At 43.3% G+C, this 12,548-nt stretch overlaps 2 protein-coding genes across 3 annotated transcripts in view; both read left to right on the plus strand.

Moving 5' to 3' along the window:
- The first annotated feature begins 75 nt into the window (after positions 1 to 75).
- HSPA14 (heat shock protein family A (Hsp70) member 14) overlaps positions 76 to 12,548 on the plus strand; it is a 34,625-nt gene continuing 22,152 nt past the window's right edge. For both annotated transcript variants that reach the window (XM_079913083.1, XM_079913084.1), the window contains exons 1-7: positions 76 to 231; positions 1,349 to 1,429; positions 1,505 to 1,587; positions 9,768 to 9,816; positions 9,937 to 10,042; positions 11,183 to 11,273; positions 12,205 to 12,309. In XM_079913083.1, coding sequence (XP_079769209.1) covers positions 175 to 231; positions 1,349 to 1,429; positions 1,505 to 1,587; positions 9,768 to 9,816; positions 9,937 to 10,042; positions 11,183 to 11,273; positions 12,205 to 12,309 — 572 coding nt within the window. In that variant the 5' untranslated portion in view covers positions 76 to 174. The remainder of the gene's footprint in view (positions 232 to 1,348; positions 1,430 to 1,504; positions 1,588 to 9,767; positions 9,817 to 9,936; positions 10,043 to 11,182; positions 11,274 to 12,204; positions 12,310 to 12,548) is intronic.
- Positions 1,383 to 9,759, plus strand: MSANTD7 (Myb/SANT DNA binding domain containing 7). Its single transcript, XM_079913085.1, has 4 exons — positions 1,383 to 1,429; positions 1,505 to 1,587; positions 3,676 to 4,403; positions 4,913 to 9,759. Exons 3-4 carry the CDS (start codon positions 3,842 to 3,844, stop codon positions 5,434 to 5,436), a joined length of 1,086 nt encoding a protein of 361 aa, XP_079769211.1. The 5' UTR covers positions 1,383 to 1,429; positions 1,505 to 1,587; positions 3,676 to 3,841; the 3' UTR covers positions 5,437 to 9,759.

Genomic DNA, 12,548 nt, shown 5'->3' on the forward strand with positions numbered 1-12,548 from the left:
GCGGGACCTTCACGCTGATTGGCGGGGACGCGGGAAGCCGCGGCGGAGGGACCGGACGCAGTGGGCGGGCGGGAACGTGAAGTCTCCGCGGTGCCTGATGGGGCTGTTCCGCGGCCTGGCGCTCTTGCGGCCGGGGGCACCGGTCGTTACTGCTACCGCCGTGTCTGCCGCCTCATGGCGGCCATCGGGGTTCACCTAGGCTGCACATCAGCCTGTGTGGCCGTCTATAAGGTGAGGGACTCGGGGACTTGGGCTGCGCGTACCCAGTTCTCTGGGTGCGAGGCCAAGTCCTTTGGTCTCCTGCGGGGCTGTGAACGGCGTGTCGCCGTTCTGGGGACGTCGCGCGGAGAGGTGATTCTGTGGGGAAGTTTCGGGCTGAGAGCTGGGCGGACTTGGCCTCGTCCCCCGCGGCTCCTCAAGGAAGGCCGCTGCGGACCCGGGACCTCGCGGGCGCGGGAGGCCCCGAGGGGGGGCGGACCCGGGACCTCGCGGGCGCAGGAGGCCCAGAGAGGGGGCGGACCCGGGACCTCGCGGGCGCAGGAGCCCCCGAGCGGGGGCGGACCCGGGACCTCGCGGGCGCAGGAGGCCCCGAGGCGGGGCGGACCGGGGACATCGCGGGCGCAGGAGGCCCCGAGGGGAGGGCGGACCCGGGACATCGCGGGTGCTGGAGGCCCCGAGGGGGACCTGAAAGTGTGGTACCCGGAGGTTTCTGGATGTTGGCCAAGAAAGGTTTCTGGACGTTGGCCAGAACGCGGGGTGGCCGCATTCTGGAACTGGAGGTGTTGATCCCGCGAAGCGTGTGAAGCCAGATGATGGTGTGTGCTCTATTCAGTTGTCCTTTCTGGAAATGAGAGAGCCTGACTAGGAGTTCGGGGCTTCCTGTCATCAGTGGGCAGGTGGAAGGAGCAATAATGAGGGACAGCCCTGATCCTAGTCTCACGTTTAAATGTCAAATGATTTGTAAGGAAAAGCCAAAGGGTTTAATGCTACTTCATCACATGTAGAGAGTGAAGAAAGATGCATTTATAGGAAAAGGAAGAGAAGTAGGAAGTTTAACGCAATAAGGCTTGCTATTGTACATAGATAGGTTGTTATTACGTCTGTTCTGTTATCCACTATGCAGAGCAGACTGAAAAAAATGAGGTAGTTCTTCATGGAATTCTGATCTTAATTAAAATCTAGGAAATTGATAAGGACAATTAAATCTACTTGTTTAAAATAATGATAAAGCAGTTTTTCTCTCCACATATATGTCAGAGTAACACTGGCCCACCCATGTCTGAATATATCTAAAGAGACTGTATATTTCATCACAAAAGAACTAATACAGTTGCGTATTTTTCTCCAGGATGGCCGGGCTGATGTGGTCGCCAATGATGCAGGTGACAGAGTTACTCCAGCTGTTGTTGCTTACTCAGAAAATGAAGAGGTACTGTTCCCCTCATTTTTGAACTTTGAAATAAGGAAAAAATTATGTGCGTTGTAATATATTGCTCTTTTTCAGGTTGTTGGATTGGCAGCAAAACAAAGTAGAATGAGGAATATTTCAAATACAGTAATGAAAGTAAAGCAGATCCTTGGCAGAAGGTATGGAATAAAATAATACTTTTACCCAGGGTAATAAAAACGTGTTTATACATTCTAAGTGTAATGTGAAATGAAACTAGAAACGCCAGTGTGTTTTTTCATTGTTTTTTATGACTGGGTCATTTCACAGAATACTCTAGGAGGCTGTTATCTTCTGATACTATCTTCTGCTGAGTCTTCTCAAGGATGGGATTCACTCAGACAATTGTTTCTTGCTTTCAGATCTGTTAGTATTGATAGATGCCAACATACATTTAGTTTTGATAATTTGTGTCATCCAGAGGTGGGAATTTGGACTTATCACATTTGTACAGTACTTTTTTAACTGAGGGAACTTGAAAGATTGTGTGCGAATTTGAAGATTTCTTTGCACTGTAGTTGAATTTCGTGGAATCTATTATAATTGGTGAAATATTTATGTAGAAGCTATTGATTTTCTTCCTCAGATCTTTTTGTGACACTTTCTGGGAACTAAGTTTAACAGTTGGCTTTCAAATTTAAGCATTAGGGAAACAGCTTAATTAATGTCTTAAGAATCAGGTTAATCAGCTGTTGTAACTTTAATTAAAAGATTAAAGAGGCTCGCTTCCCCAGACTTCTGTCTCCTCAAATTATAGATTACCATGATAATTAGGGGTTTTCATTTTCACTGGAGTTGTAATACTTGCTATAGTGTTTTTAAATTTTCAAAGTGCTTTCACATCTATTATTTTATTTAATCCTCTCAAATCCCTGTAAGATTGTCAGGCAGGTTTTATCCCTTCCCATTTCTAGATGAGAAAATCAAGGCACACAGAAGTTAGATATCCCTAAATTAGTTACAGGGTAAACTAGAAAGGACTGCAGTCCAGGGTGCCTAACCGTTAGCCCCAGGTTCTTTCCTTTCTACTTCGTCAGTTAAGAATTTAGGTAGAAATTTCCTTGTGTTGATTTTAGGATTGGGGGGATCATGGATTAAATTTAAAATTTATTTCTTTTATACATACAGATATTTTGTACTATCCCTTACCTGTGTTTAGTTAAACTGAATTTGATACTCATTTTTTTCCCCTTAGGATCTTTATGCATTACATCAAAACTTGTAGTATTTCAGAGAGAATTCAAATATTCTCTGATGATACATATATTCCCATATCCATTTATCTGTTGACAAAATTTAGTACTGAGCATATTGGAAATAATTTGAGTTGGTGTCAAAAATTTTCAAATTATAGACTGAAAAAGAAATCAGGGAGTTGTGGAAGCTAAATTCACTCATTGTAAGCAGCCAACAATGTATTTTTTAAGTAAACTTTTTTTTTTTGAGATAATGGTAGATTTACATACTGTTACAAGAAATGATACAGAGAGATGGAATGTATTATTGGATTTACCATTTTCTCCCAGTGGTAACATCTTGCAAAACTATACTACAGTATCACAACCAAGGTACTGGCATTGATATAATCAAGATACAGAACAGTTCCACAGATCCATCCCCTTGGTAGCCCTGTTTGTTTTTTTGCTGCTATTTTGGGGCAGGTGGTGGAAGTAAAGACGTGGAGGTCTTCTGCCATATTATGCAAAAAGCTTTGTATTAGCAAGAACAACTTCAGCTCACTTTTCTGGCCCTGGAAGTTACCTTTTAACAAAAGAGTGCAATGGTGACAGTCAGCTGGGTAATACATAGGCACAGCATGCTACTTAGACCAAGGTTAGTAAGGAATGAGCCCCTTTAGACATGTATTGCTATGCCATGGTCCTGCTAGGACTTCTCCAGAATGAGCTGCCTCATGGTCCAGGCATTTCTCCGCCTCGGTCTGTCTGCTTAGAAGTTAATGGTGATTTTTATAGATACACAGTTGTACCAGGTCTCAGCCTTGGAAGCATTCTGCCCTTTGTGGAGGAGCCAGTCCCCTTGTTACCAAGCCAGTAAGGCCCTTTTTAGCCCTTGATCCAGTACCCATCCTGAGCGAACTCCCAAAGTTGGGCTTTCTCAGTGCTGGCATCCTGCCTCTTTGCAGCCTACTTACAGGTAGCACCGCTTAACTTGCTGCCACAATTATCCTTACCCATCCCTGTAACTTTCATTCCCCTGTGGCCTTCCAGCCAGAAATGCGGTCCTTGGACCTGGCTTCTCAGCAATTAGCCCTGAGAGGGAAGAATCGGCTGGCTCCTGGAGATAGACCTGAGCACACAGAGCCTCCCCACACCTTCAGATCGGCACCTTGCTGCCCAGGAGCCTCCTCCAGCTAGCCTTCCTTCCCAGTCCGCTATGGCCACTTCCAATAGCAGCGCAGGCATCCGGTGGTCCAGACAGGAGACACGCACGCTTCTCTCCATACTAGGTGAGGCAGAGTATATTCAGCGCCTCCAGACCGTGCATCACAATGCAGACGTCTACCAGGCTGTGTCTAAGCGGATGCAGCAGGAAGGCTTCCGCCGCACCGAGCGTCAGTGCCGCTCCAAGTTCAAAGTCCTGAAGGCATTATATTTAAAGGCCTATGTGGCCCACGCCACAAGTATGGGTGATCCACCACACTGTCCCTTTTATGATACGTTGGATCAGCTTCTCCGAAATCAGATAGTGACTGACGCAGACAACGTAATGGAGGATGCTGCTTGGGCCAAGCACTGTGATCGGAACTTAGCGGCCCCTGACGCCCCAGGAGAAGAAGGAGCCAGCATTCTGGGAGCAAAGAGGACTCAGGCAGCAGATCATCAGCCTGTCTTGAAAACAGTTAAGGAATCAGATGAGGATTGTCAACTGAGGATCAGTGACCAGATGCGAGAAACCAGTGACCTTGAGGACTCCTGGGATGAATCTTCGGGTGCAGGTAACTCCCCAGCGTGTGAAGGATCAAGGTCCCAGAGTCACTTGTTTCTAATCGTTACATGTTTGGATGGTGACCTTGTCAGCATAGTCCCTATTTCTGCCCCCTGCCCTCTTTTTTAAATCTAATGGTAAGATAAAGGGCTTCAGGTTTTTAAGAGGCGTGACCCTAGGTATGTAAGATATTAGAGCTCCTTTAAACCTGGAAGCACTCCTTAGAACCAGACTAGTTTGGGCATTGCTAATAATGGAGACTTAGGAATTTGTGGCTGTAGAGTAGGTTGGATAGCTATGTGGAAGGGGGCTCAGGAAGGCGAGGGGAGAGGTTTTGGATGTGTGATTGCAACAGAACAAAATGTCCAGATAAGGAAGTGAATTCCTCCCCATCCCTTGTGGAAAGAGGCCTTGCTGGGAATACCATAGCTTTGTCACTGTCCCGCAGCTCTGCTGCTGGCTCCAAGCATTCCCGTAGCAGGAACGTAATCTCTGCAACATTGTTGCTTTGTTTTTCAGGGTGCTCTCAAGGGACCCCCAGCTACAGCAGCTCCCACCACCTTTTCAGAGGTACAGCTGCTCCCTGTCAGAGCAGCCCCGTGACCAGACTGGGGGTGTCCGTTGAGCCCAGCCCCTGCACCAGCTCCAGCCGAAACACTCCCGGGGTGGCCTCGGCACAGCGGCCTCCGGGCTCCTCCTCCAGAGTTCCTTTTGTTTCTGGTGGGGATGGGCCTTTGACCAGTGAGCCCCCTCCCAGGTGGGCAAGGCGAAGAAGGCGGTCCGTGGCCAGGACTATCGCAGCCGAGTTGGCAGAAAACAGGAGATTGGCGCGAGAACTTTCAAAGCGGGAGGAGGAAAAATTGGACCGGCTGATTGCCATTGGCGAGGAGGCCAGTGCTCAGCAGGACACAGCCAACGAGCTGCGCAGGGATGCGGTGGTCGCCGTCAGACGCTTGGCCACAGCGGTGGAAGAGGCAACCGGTGCTTTCCAGCTAGGGCTTGAAAAGTTGCTTCAGAGGTTAATTTCAAACACCAAAAGTTAGGAGCTGATCACACAAGGGTGTATTTCCTACTCTGGCAGAGGCCCGGGTCCAACGGCTGCCTTCTGGTAGCCTGCCTCCTTTTCCGTGTCCTCAGGAAAAAAAAAGAGTGGATGGACCATTAACGTGCAGAAGGGTAGTAATACTAGAATATTCAAGGGTAGAATACTTGCTTCTCCCAAGCGTCTCCACTAGTTGAAAGACGTTTCAGAAACATGAGAGGTGGCCTAGTAGACAACGGAAGCAGGCAAGTCCAGAGAACTAGTTAGCCCTGGCTTCACCACTGATGCGGGACAACTTAGTTTACCTCTCAACACCAGTTTCCTCAGCTGTTAAAAGGGGGCAGCCTGCCTACCTCACAGGGTTGTTGTGAGGATCAGATGGCTTAAATAGATGTGAAAGGGTTTAAAAGTTTAAAAGCACTATACACATGTAAGTTATTAAAGCATATGACCTTGGCTGAGGTCAGGCTAGGATGAAGCACAGTAGCTGACAAGATGTAGAATTAGGGCTGTATACCAAGACCTCATTGCCTGAATCTACTAGTTTAACTTGACTGCTTCCTGGAGTTTACAAGCTTCACTTCTTTAAATCTCTCTATAGCTCGTGAGGCTAATACAGACACAACACGTATTGGTACCTTTATCTCATATTTTCACTGCTGTGTCTGTGACATACCGACTAGCACACACTCAATAGTCAAACCATCTTTCCCTCCATTTTACTAGTCCTCAGTCTCTTAACACTATGGATATAATTCACAACTGACAGGGAGCCACAACCGTGCTTTTTGGTTCATATTGATAATCTTTGATATAATGAGAAATTGGCTGTCGTATAAAATATTACATGTAAGTAAATTCTTTGCATTCCATATTTTTTAGGTTCCATGATTATGCATAATTATATATCTTGAGCATTGGTTTGCCATTTGGACCTCGTGGAAACAATTCAGATGATATCAGTTTCCCAAATGCTTTTAGCTAATTTTGTTCTTCTCTGTTAGCCTTTTTTCTGTCTAGTATGTTACAGAAGGCAAGCCCTAGAAAACTTTTCTTTTAGGGAACTTTCCAAAGTCACTTTTTCTCACACGTTATAGACAAAAGTTCACCTCATTAATGGCATATGATGGAATAGAACAGCTTTGGGAACAGTTGGGTGGTGTGGATAAGGACGGCCTGCAATAGCTAGCTCTCTTTAAGCACCAACCCTCCACAAATCCATCCCCTTTTCCCTCCAAAACACATACACATCCTAGAGGAGATATGATGGTGTTGAGCCATGCTTCCAATTTACTCTAGAAAGGAAGCCATTACTGACCATCGTTAACCTAACTTAAAGCTCTTAGCGGTTATTTAGTACTTTCAGAAAGTACAAAAAGAAGACTTAGAATGTAAAGAGCTTTCCTGTAATCAAGAGGCTGGAAAAAAAGTGCAGGCATGTAGGGAGAGGTTTTATTTTCTATTTTGCCAGATTGGTTGCTTACCTAAATGCTGGAAATAGCAATAGGTGGAGAAATGGTCCAGACCACAGCGGGAACATATGGGGAGCAGGAATAGATGGCAGGTTCCTCTGGGGAATGGGCCATTCTGTAGGAAGCAGCGTGAGGTAGAACACACTGGAATCTAGACAGAACCCCCAAATTCTAATGCTGCCACACTTCGTTACACTGAGCAGATCACTTGCCCTTTTTGTGCCTCGGTTTGTCTCTAAAATGAGAGGTTTGTACTAGGTGACATTTCTTGTACCTTCCAGTTCTAAAAAATTAGATGAATAGCATAACGAGGCAAAGTGAAATTCTGATTGCGATATTTTCAGACACAGCAGCGTATTAACGTATGTGAAATCCTGGTAACAATTGTGTTGTAAGGAAGCATTCTATGGCATTAATATTTATGAATGTACTTGTGAACTTCTGTAAGCACCACACCCAGACACAGATTCCGTGCTTTAAAAGAGCGTATGTTTAAGGCACGGAAATGGAGATATATAATTTTTTTTCTCAGTTTTAGGCCCTTACGTGGAGGGGTCCATGTCAGTTACAACTGGATAACACTACTGTAGATAGGTAGACTTTCTGGAAAAACAGGGAAGTACTTGAAAGAGTTAGGCCTGTACTATATTAATCTATTAATGGTAGCAAAGTACATAGGCAGGGATTTATTTGAGATAAGAGAAGTGCTGAAGAGCAGAAGTCAAGGTGAACTTGGGAGGAAGTAGTGTGCAGGTCTAATGGGCAGAGTAAGGTTAGGAATAAAACAAGGGAAAAATCTTTAAAAACAGAAAAAACAGGCCAAATCTTGTGAAGAGGAGAGAAGTCGTAATAAGGGGAGGCTGTAGAGAAACAGGCCCAGAAATCCTGTCTGAGCTGTAGGCCCAGCCGTGACTCCCTGTCAGTCTGCAGGCAGGTCACTTTACCATTCTGTACCTCAGGCCCCTCCGCTATCCAGTGGGAGGCTATCCCTGCTACCTCGCAGGAGCTGTGTGAGGGCCCAGTGGGCAGATGAATGTAAAGACAGACGTTTCCAGACCGGGTGGGCTCTACTGGGAGAGTGGGGGGGAAGAAGCGCGGCAGTACGTGAGTGCTGGTGAGTGCTGGTGAGTGCGGGGCAGGGCCCTTCAGGAGGGAGGGGGAGGGGCAGGATGAAGGCCCTGGTACCCTGCTAGGAGTGATGCTCTGCCTGCCTCCTGAAGCCCTCCACGTAAATGGCGCTGTGTATGCCAGCCTGCCACCACCCTCTGTCTCTGTTCAGTAACTCAATCCTGGTGTGGACAAATAAAGTTGTCATCTGTACCTGGCTGTGGTCAGTCCACTACTTTCTGGCGCTACCGTGATCGTTTGTCGTCACCTCCATTCTCTGCTTTCTGCTCCTCCGCTGGCTAACCTCCAGGGTCTGGCCTCTCTGTGGCCCTCAGAGCTACGTGTGCTTCTGGCCTCACCTGAGCGAGGCCCTCTCTGCATGGCAATTGAGAAAGAATTTTCTGTTTCTCAGAGTTCTATAAATTCCATTAAAATATCCTTTTCTGGCAAGTTATCTTGTCTGAGTGATAGATAGCTATTTGGTGAAATTATCCTGGTTGACTTAAATTCTGTCCTAAAGGAAACAGAACCACTAAGTGTCATGCCAAAATTACAGTATTGGTAGGAAAAAAAAATTACTGTGGGCACACTTAATCTTTTTCTTCTTACCCTTAAAATATTTGTCCAGGAGCTAGTATAAATATTGGGTTTAGAAAAGGGGCAGGGGTGGGGGAAGGCTAGTGGAAAGAATATTAAACCTTGCGTTAAAGATCTGGATTCCAGCCAGTTGTTCTATTAATTAGTCATGTGACTTTGGGCATTTTCCCCTTTACAAGATTAGGGTCCTCCGATGTTCAGTTACCCTTCAGCAATTAGCCAGTGTTAAATTTCACCTGCTGTTACTAAACAGTTAAGACTGGTCTCTGGACAGAATAGCCACTGCCCCTTGCAAGAAGGATTTAGTGAAAGGGTCTACCTCATCTTCGTTTCTCGTTGAAATTAAGCCAAAGATCAGACTCCTGTCCCTGCTCACGGCAAAAGTACCTTAGTCATTTAGCATCTCACCGCGAGGCAGTCTAAACCCTAGCCTGGTAGAGAAGGCCTGGGATCAAGTACTGACTCTGCCCCTTATAGTGTTGGGAAGATCAGGTAAGGTAATACATGTGAAAACATTTTGCAGTCTGCATTAATTCGTATTACTATTTTGAGCAACATAACGCCCATTGTTTTAATTTTTCCATTGCCATACACAATTGTTTAGTGCCTACTTTGTATAGGATGTTATATATCTACCTGCAGTAGTCTGCACTTTCACATATATAATATTCATACTTTTGCTTAGTCCTTTCAGGTTTCAGGCATTGATTCATATTCAGAAACCAAGCAGCAAAGATGGTGTTAGGTATTCTGGTTTGCCATTAGTTTGTGGTCCTTTTGTCCTTTTTATCTCAGTGGTTGGGTCTTCAGGATCAAAGATACGAGTATATATGACATAAAATCATTGATATTATGAAAATCATCCCCAAATGTTTAACACCTGTTGATAGTAAGATCAGAACAAGGAAGAGCTATTCACTTTCAAATGTGAAGTTAGCACTTTAATGGAATTACTCAACCTTGTAAATTCTGCAGCCATTCATTCCTACTGTCTAAACCTACTCTAATATTGCAAGATTTCTTTTAATATTAAGCAACTTAATTTTGTTTATATTTTTATATTTGTCAAGTGGTATTGAAGAATATAGTCTTCTTTAAAACTTATATGTCAACAATAGTGATATAAATATTTAACTATGTTTATCTCTATGGACAGCTCTGATGATCCACAGGCTCAGAAATACATCAGGGATAGTAAGTGTTTAGTGAGTATGCTTCTATTATTATTTCCCTATTACACAAAGTAATTGCCAATTATATTGATTTGAAACTGTATTTTTATTAAAATCATTCCTTATTTAACACACTCATAATTTCCTTCATAGGTCATTGAAAAAAATGGGAAATTACGCTATGAAATAGATACTGGAGAAGAAAAGAAATTTGTCAGCCCAGAAGATGTTGCCAGACTGATATTTAGTAAAATGAAAGGTATTGAGCAAAAGAAAAGATCTTTTTAAAAACTGACCTTTAAAAAAATCTAGAGATGGTTTTTGATCTGGGGCTAATAAGCAGGGTGATTGAGCGAATGAGCAGTGAGGAGACCTAAATTATGCTAGACCTGCCCGGGCCACTAACTGGCTATGTGACCGTGGTTAAATGACTTATTTTCCCTGACCTTGGTTTACCTAGAAGTAATGTAAATGGATGGGGCCAAATTAGCATTTTCAAAACTTCTTAAGATGAAGTGACCAGGTGGTCCAGTGGCTAAGACTCTGCGCTCCCAACGCAGGGGACCGAGTACAATCCCTGCTCAGGGAACTAGATCCCACACGCATGCTGCAACTAAGAGTTCGCATGCCGCAACTAAAGATCCCACATGCGGCAACTAAGACCCAGTGCAGCCAAATAAATAAATATTTTTTTAAAGAGATGAAGTGGCCAATAAACTTGGCGAATAGTGAATGTCGTATCTCTTTCAAGATTGACAGTGCACTCTCCACGGTAATTTAGGCAGATTAAGTAGGTCTGGTTTTATCTCCACTTCAGGTGAAGGCTTGGAGCTAGCTGAGCAGCCATCTGTGGAGCAACTTGAGGGGTTCTGGAGTAGATTACTGACAAGGCTTACTTCAGCTCTGGAATGTGTAATGGATTTGTGGGATGGAAGGCAGCCTTTCACCATGGTCATTGGTCTGCACATTAGTACATTGGAAGCTCATTGTCTAAGAACCCGTCTAATTTGGGAGATGGTTGAAACTTGGAAGCCTAAGAGCAAGGCACTTTGGAAAGTACTTAGTTCCATGTCCACAAACTATACCAAAACCACAAAAAAGTAGTGCACAATTTAAGAGAGCAAGAGAAGATCATTGGGGTGGAGCAGTCAAGTGAACTGGCAAATCCTTATAGTGAGAATGTCTTTGGCTCAAATTAACAAACCTCAGAGTATCGCTTGACATTTTTGTGTATCATCAGAATTTATTTTTATATATATTTTTCTTCCCATTTTATTGAGATATCATTGACATACAGCACTGTATAAGGTGTACAGCGTAATGATTTGACTTATGTATATCATGACATGATTACCACAGTACGTTTTGTAAACTTTTAAAATATTTTTTTCACGTACAGAAACAGCACATTCTGTCTTGGGCTCAGATGCAAATGATGTAGTTATTACTGTTCCATTTGATTTTGGAGAAAAACAAAAAAATGCTCTTGGGTAAGTATAATATGGGGTTTCTTTTACTTGCTTAGTTAAAGGAAATAACAGATTTCACAGTATCACTATATAGTGAAAGGTAAAATTGCATTCGAAAATAACTTACACAATAAAGTTGTATTTGTAAATACATGTATATTTACATATGTAAATCGTGTGGTAAAAAGTTATGGTAGTAATCATTAATAGTTCCTTTATTTTATGAAATGTCAAAAGAACATAAAATTAAATGTACTTTCCTAGCTATTTTGATTGGAAATGTTTTTGATTACAAGGTTAAGTTGATGTTTATGAATCACTTTGCCTTAGTGTCATGTAATTAAGGCTTACGTGGGAATTATATAAAAATAAGCAATTTTAGAAAATATTTGCGATTATTTTTTCACCTTAGGTTAACATCTAAACAAAAAGTTATATTTAGTTTTTATAGGTTGTTATGCAAATGTAATTGGCAAGCACCCAGTCTTTTGCTCTGTGGATAGAGTTCCCTATGGGGCTTTGCTGAACACCTGAGTTGCTTCTGGGGCAGAGAATTGCTTTATTTACTTGCACTTGTGGGGTGTTAAAACTGTGACCCTAAATTAAAGAAGTTGGAAAATGCTAAAATGTATTATAAATATGTCCTAATCTCTTTCTAAAGTTTGTAAGCTTGAGCACTTGGAGAGCTTTCTCTTCCTTACTCAGTATAAGCACGTTATTTTCTTTGTCAGGGAAATAGACTCTGAACATTATTATTTTAAACAGAAGTGATCTACGCTTAAAGATTTAGGTCTGTTTCTTATGTTCTGTTATCTTCTAAAGATCATTACCCTTCATGTTCTACTTACAAAGTCTTATATGCTATTGCATAAAATCTTCAGCAGAGCATTTCTAAAAATGTAGACTTCAACATGTTGTGATACTAAATGTATTAAAAGTAAATTGTCCACAGGGAAGCAGCCAGAGCTGCTGGGTTCAATGTTTTGCGGTTAATCCACGAACCTTCTGCAGCTCTTTTGGCTTATGGAATTGGACAAGACTCCCCCACTGGAAAAAGGTAAAAACCATATTTGCAGCTTTAAGTTTTTCACTGCAGAAAACATTTTAGATTATAGCAATTATTTCAGTAGAGATTGTTACATAGCACAGTGGTTCCAAGCCTTTATGGATGGAAAGACATCGAAACTCTCACCTGGAGTTTTTCAAATAGATGAGAAAGATGTCCTAGGAAAGCAGAGAAAGAGTATAACAGGCAGGAGGGAAGGTTGAGCTTTTCCGCCCTTCTCTTATCACCTA

The sequence above is a fragment of the Stenella coeruleoalba genome (assembly GCF_951394435.1).
Source record: "Stenella coeruleoalba genome assembly, chromosome: 2".
NCBI lineage: Eukaryota > Metazoa > Chordata > Mammalia > Artiodactyla > Delphinidae > Stenella > Stenella coeruleoalba.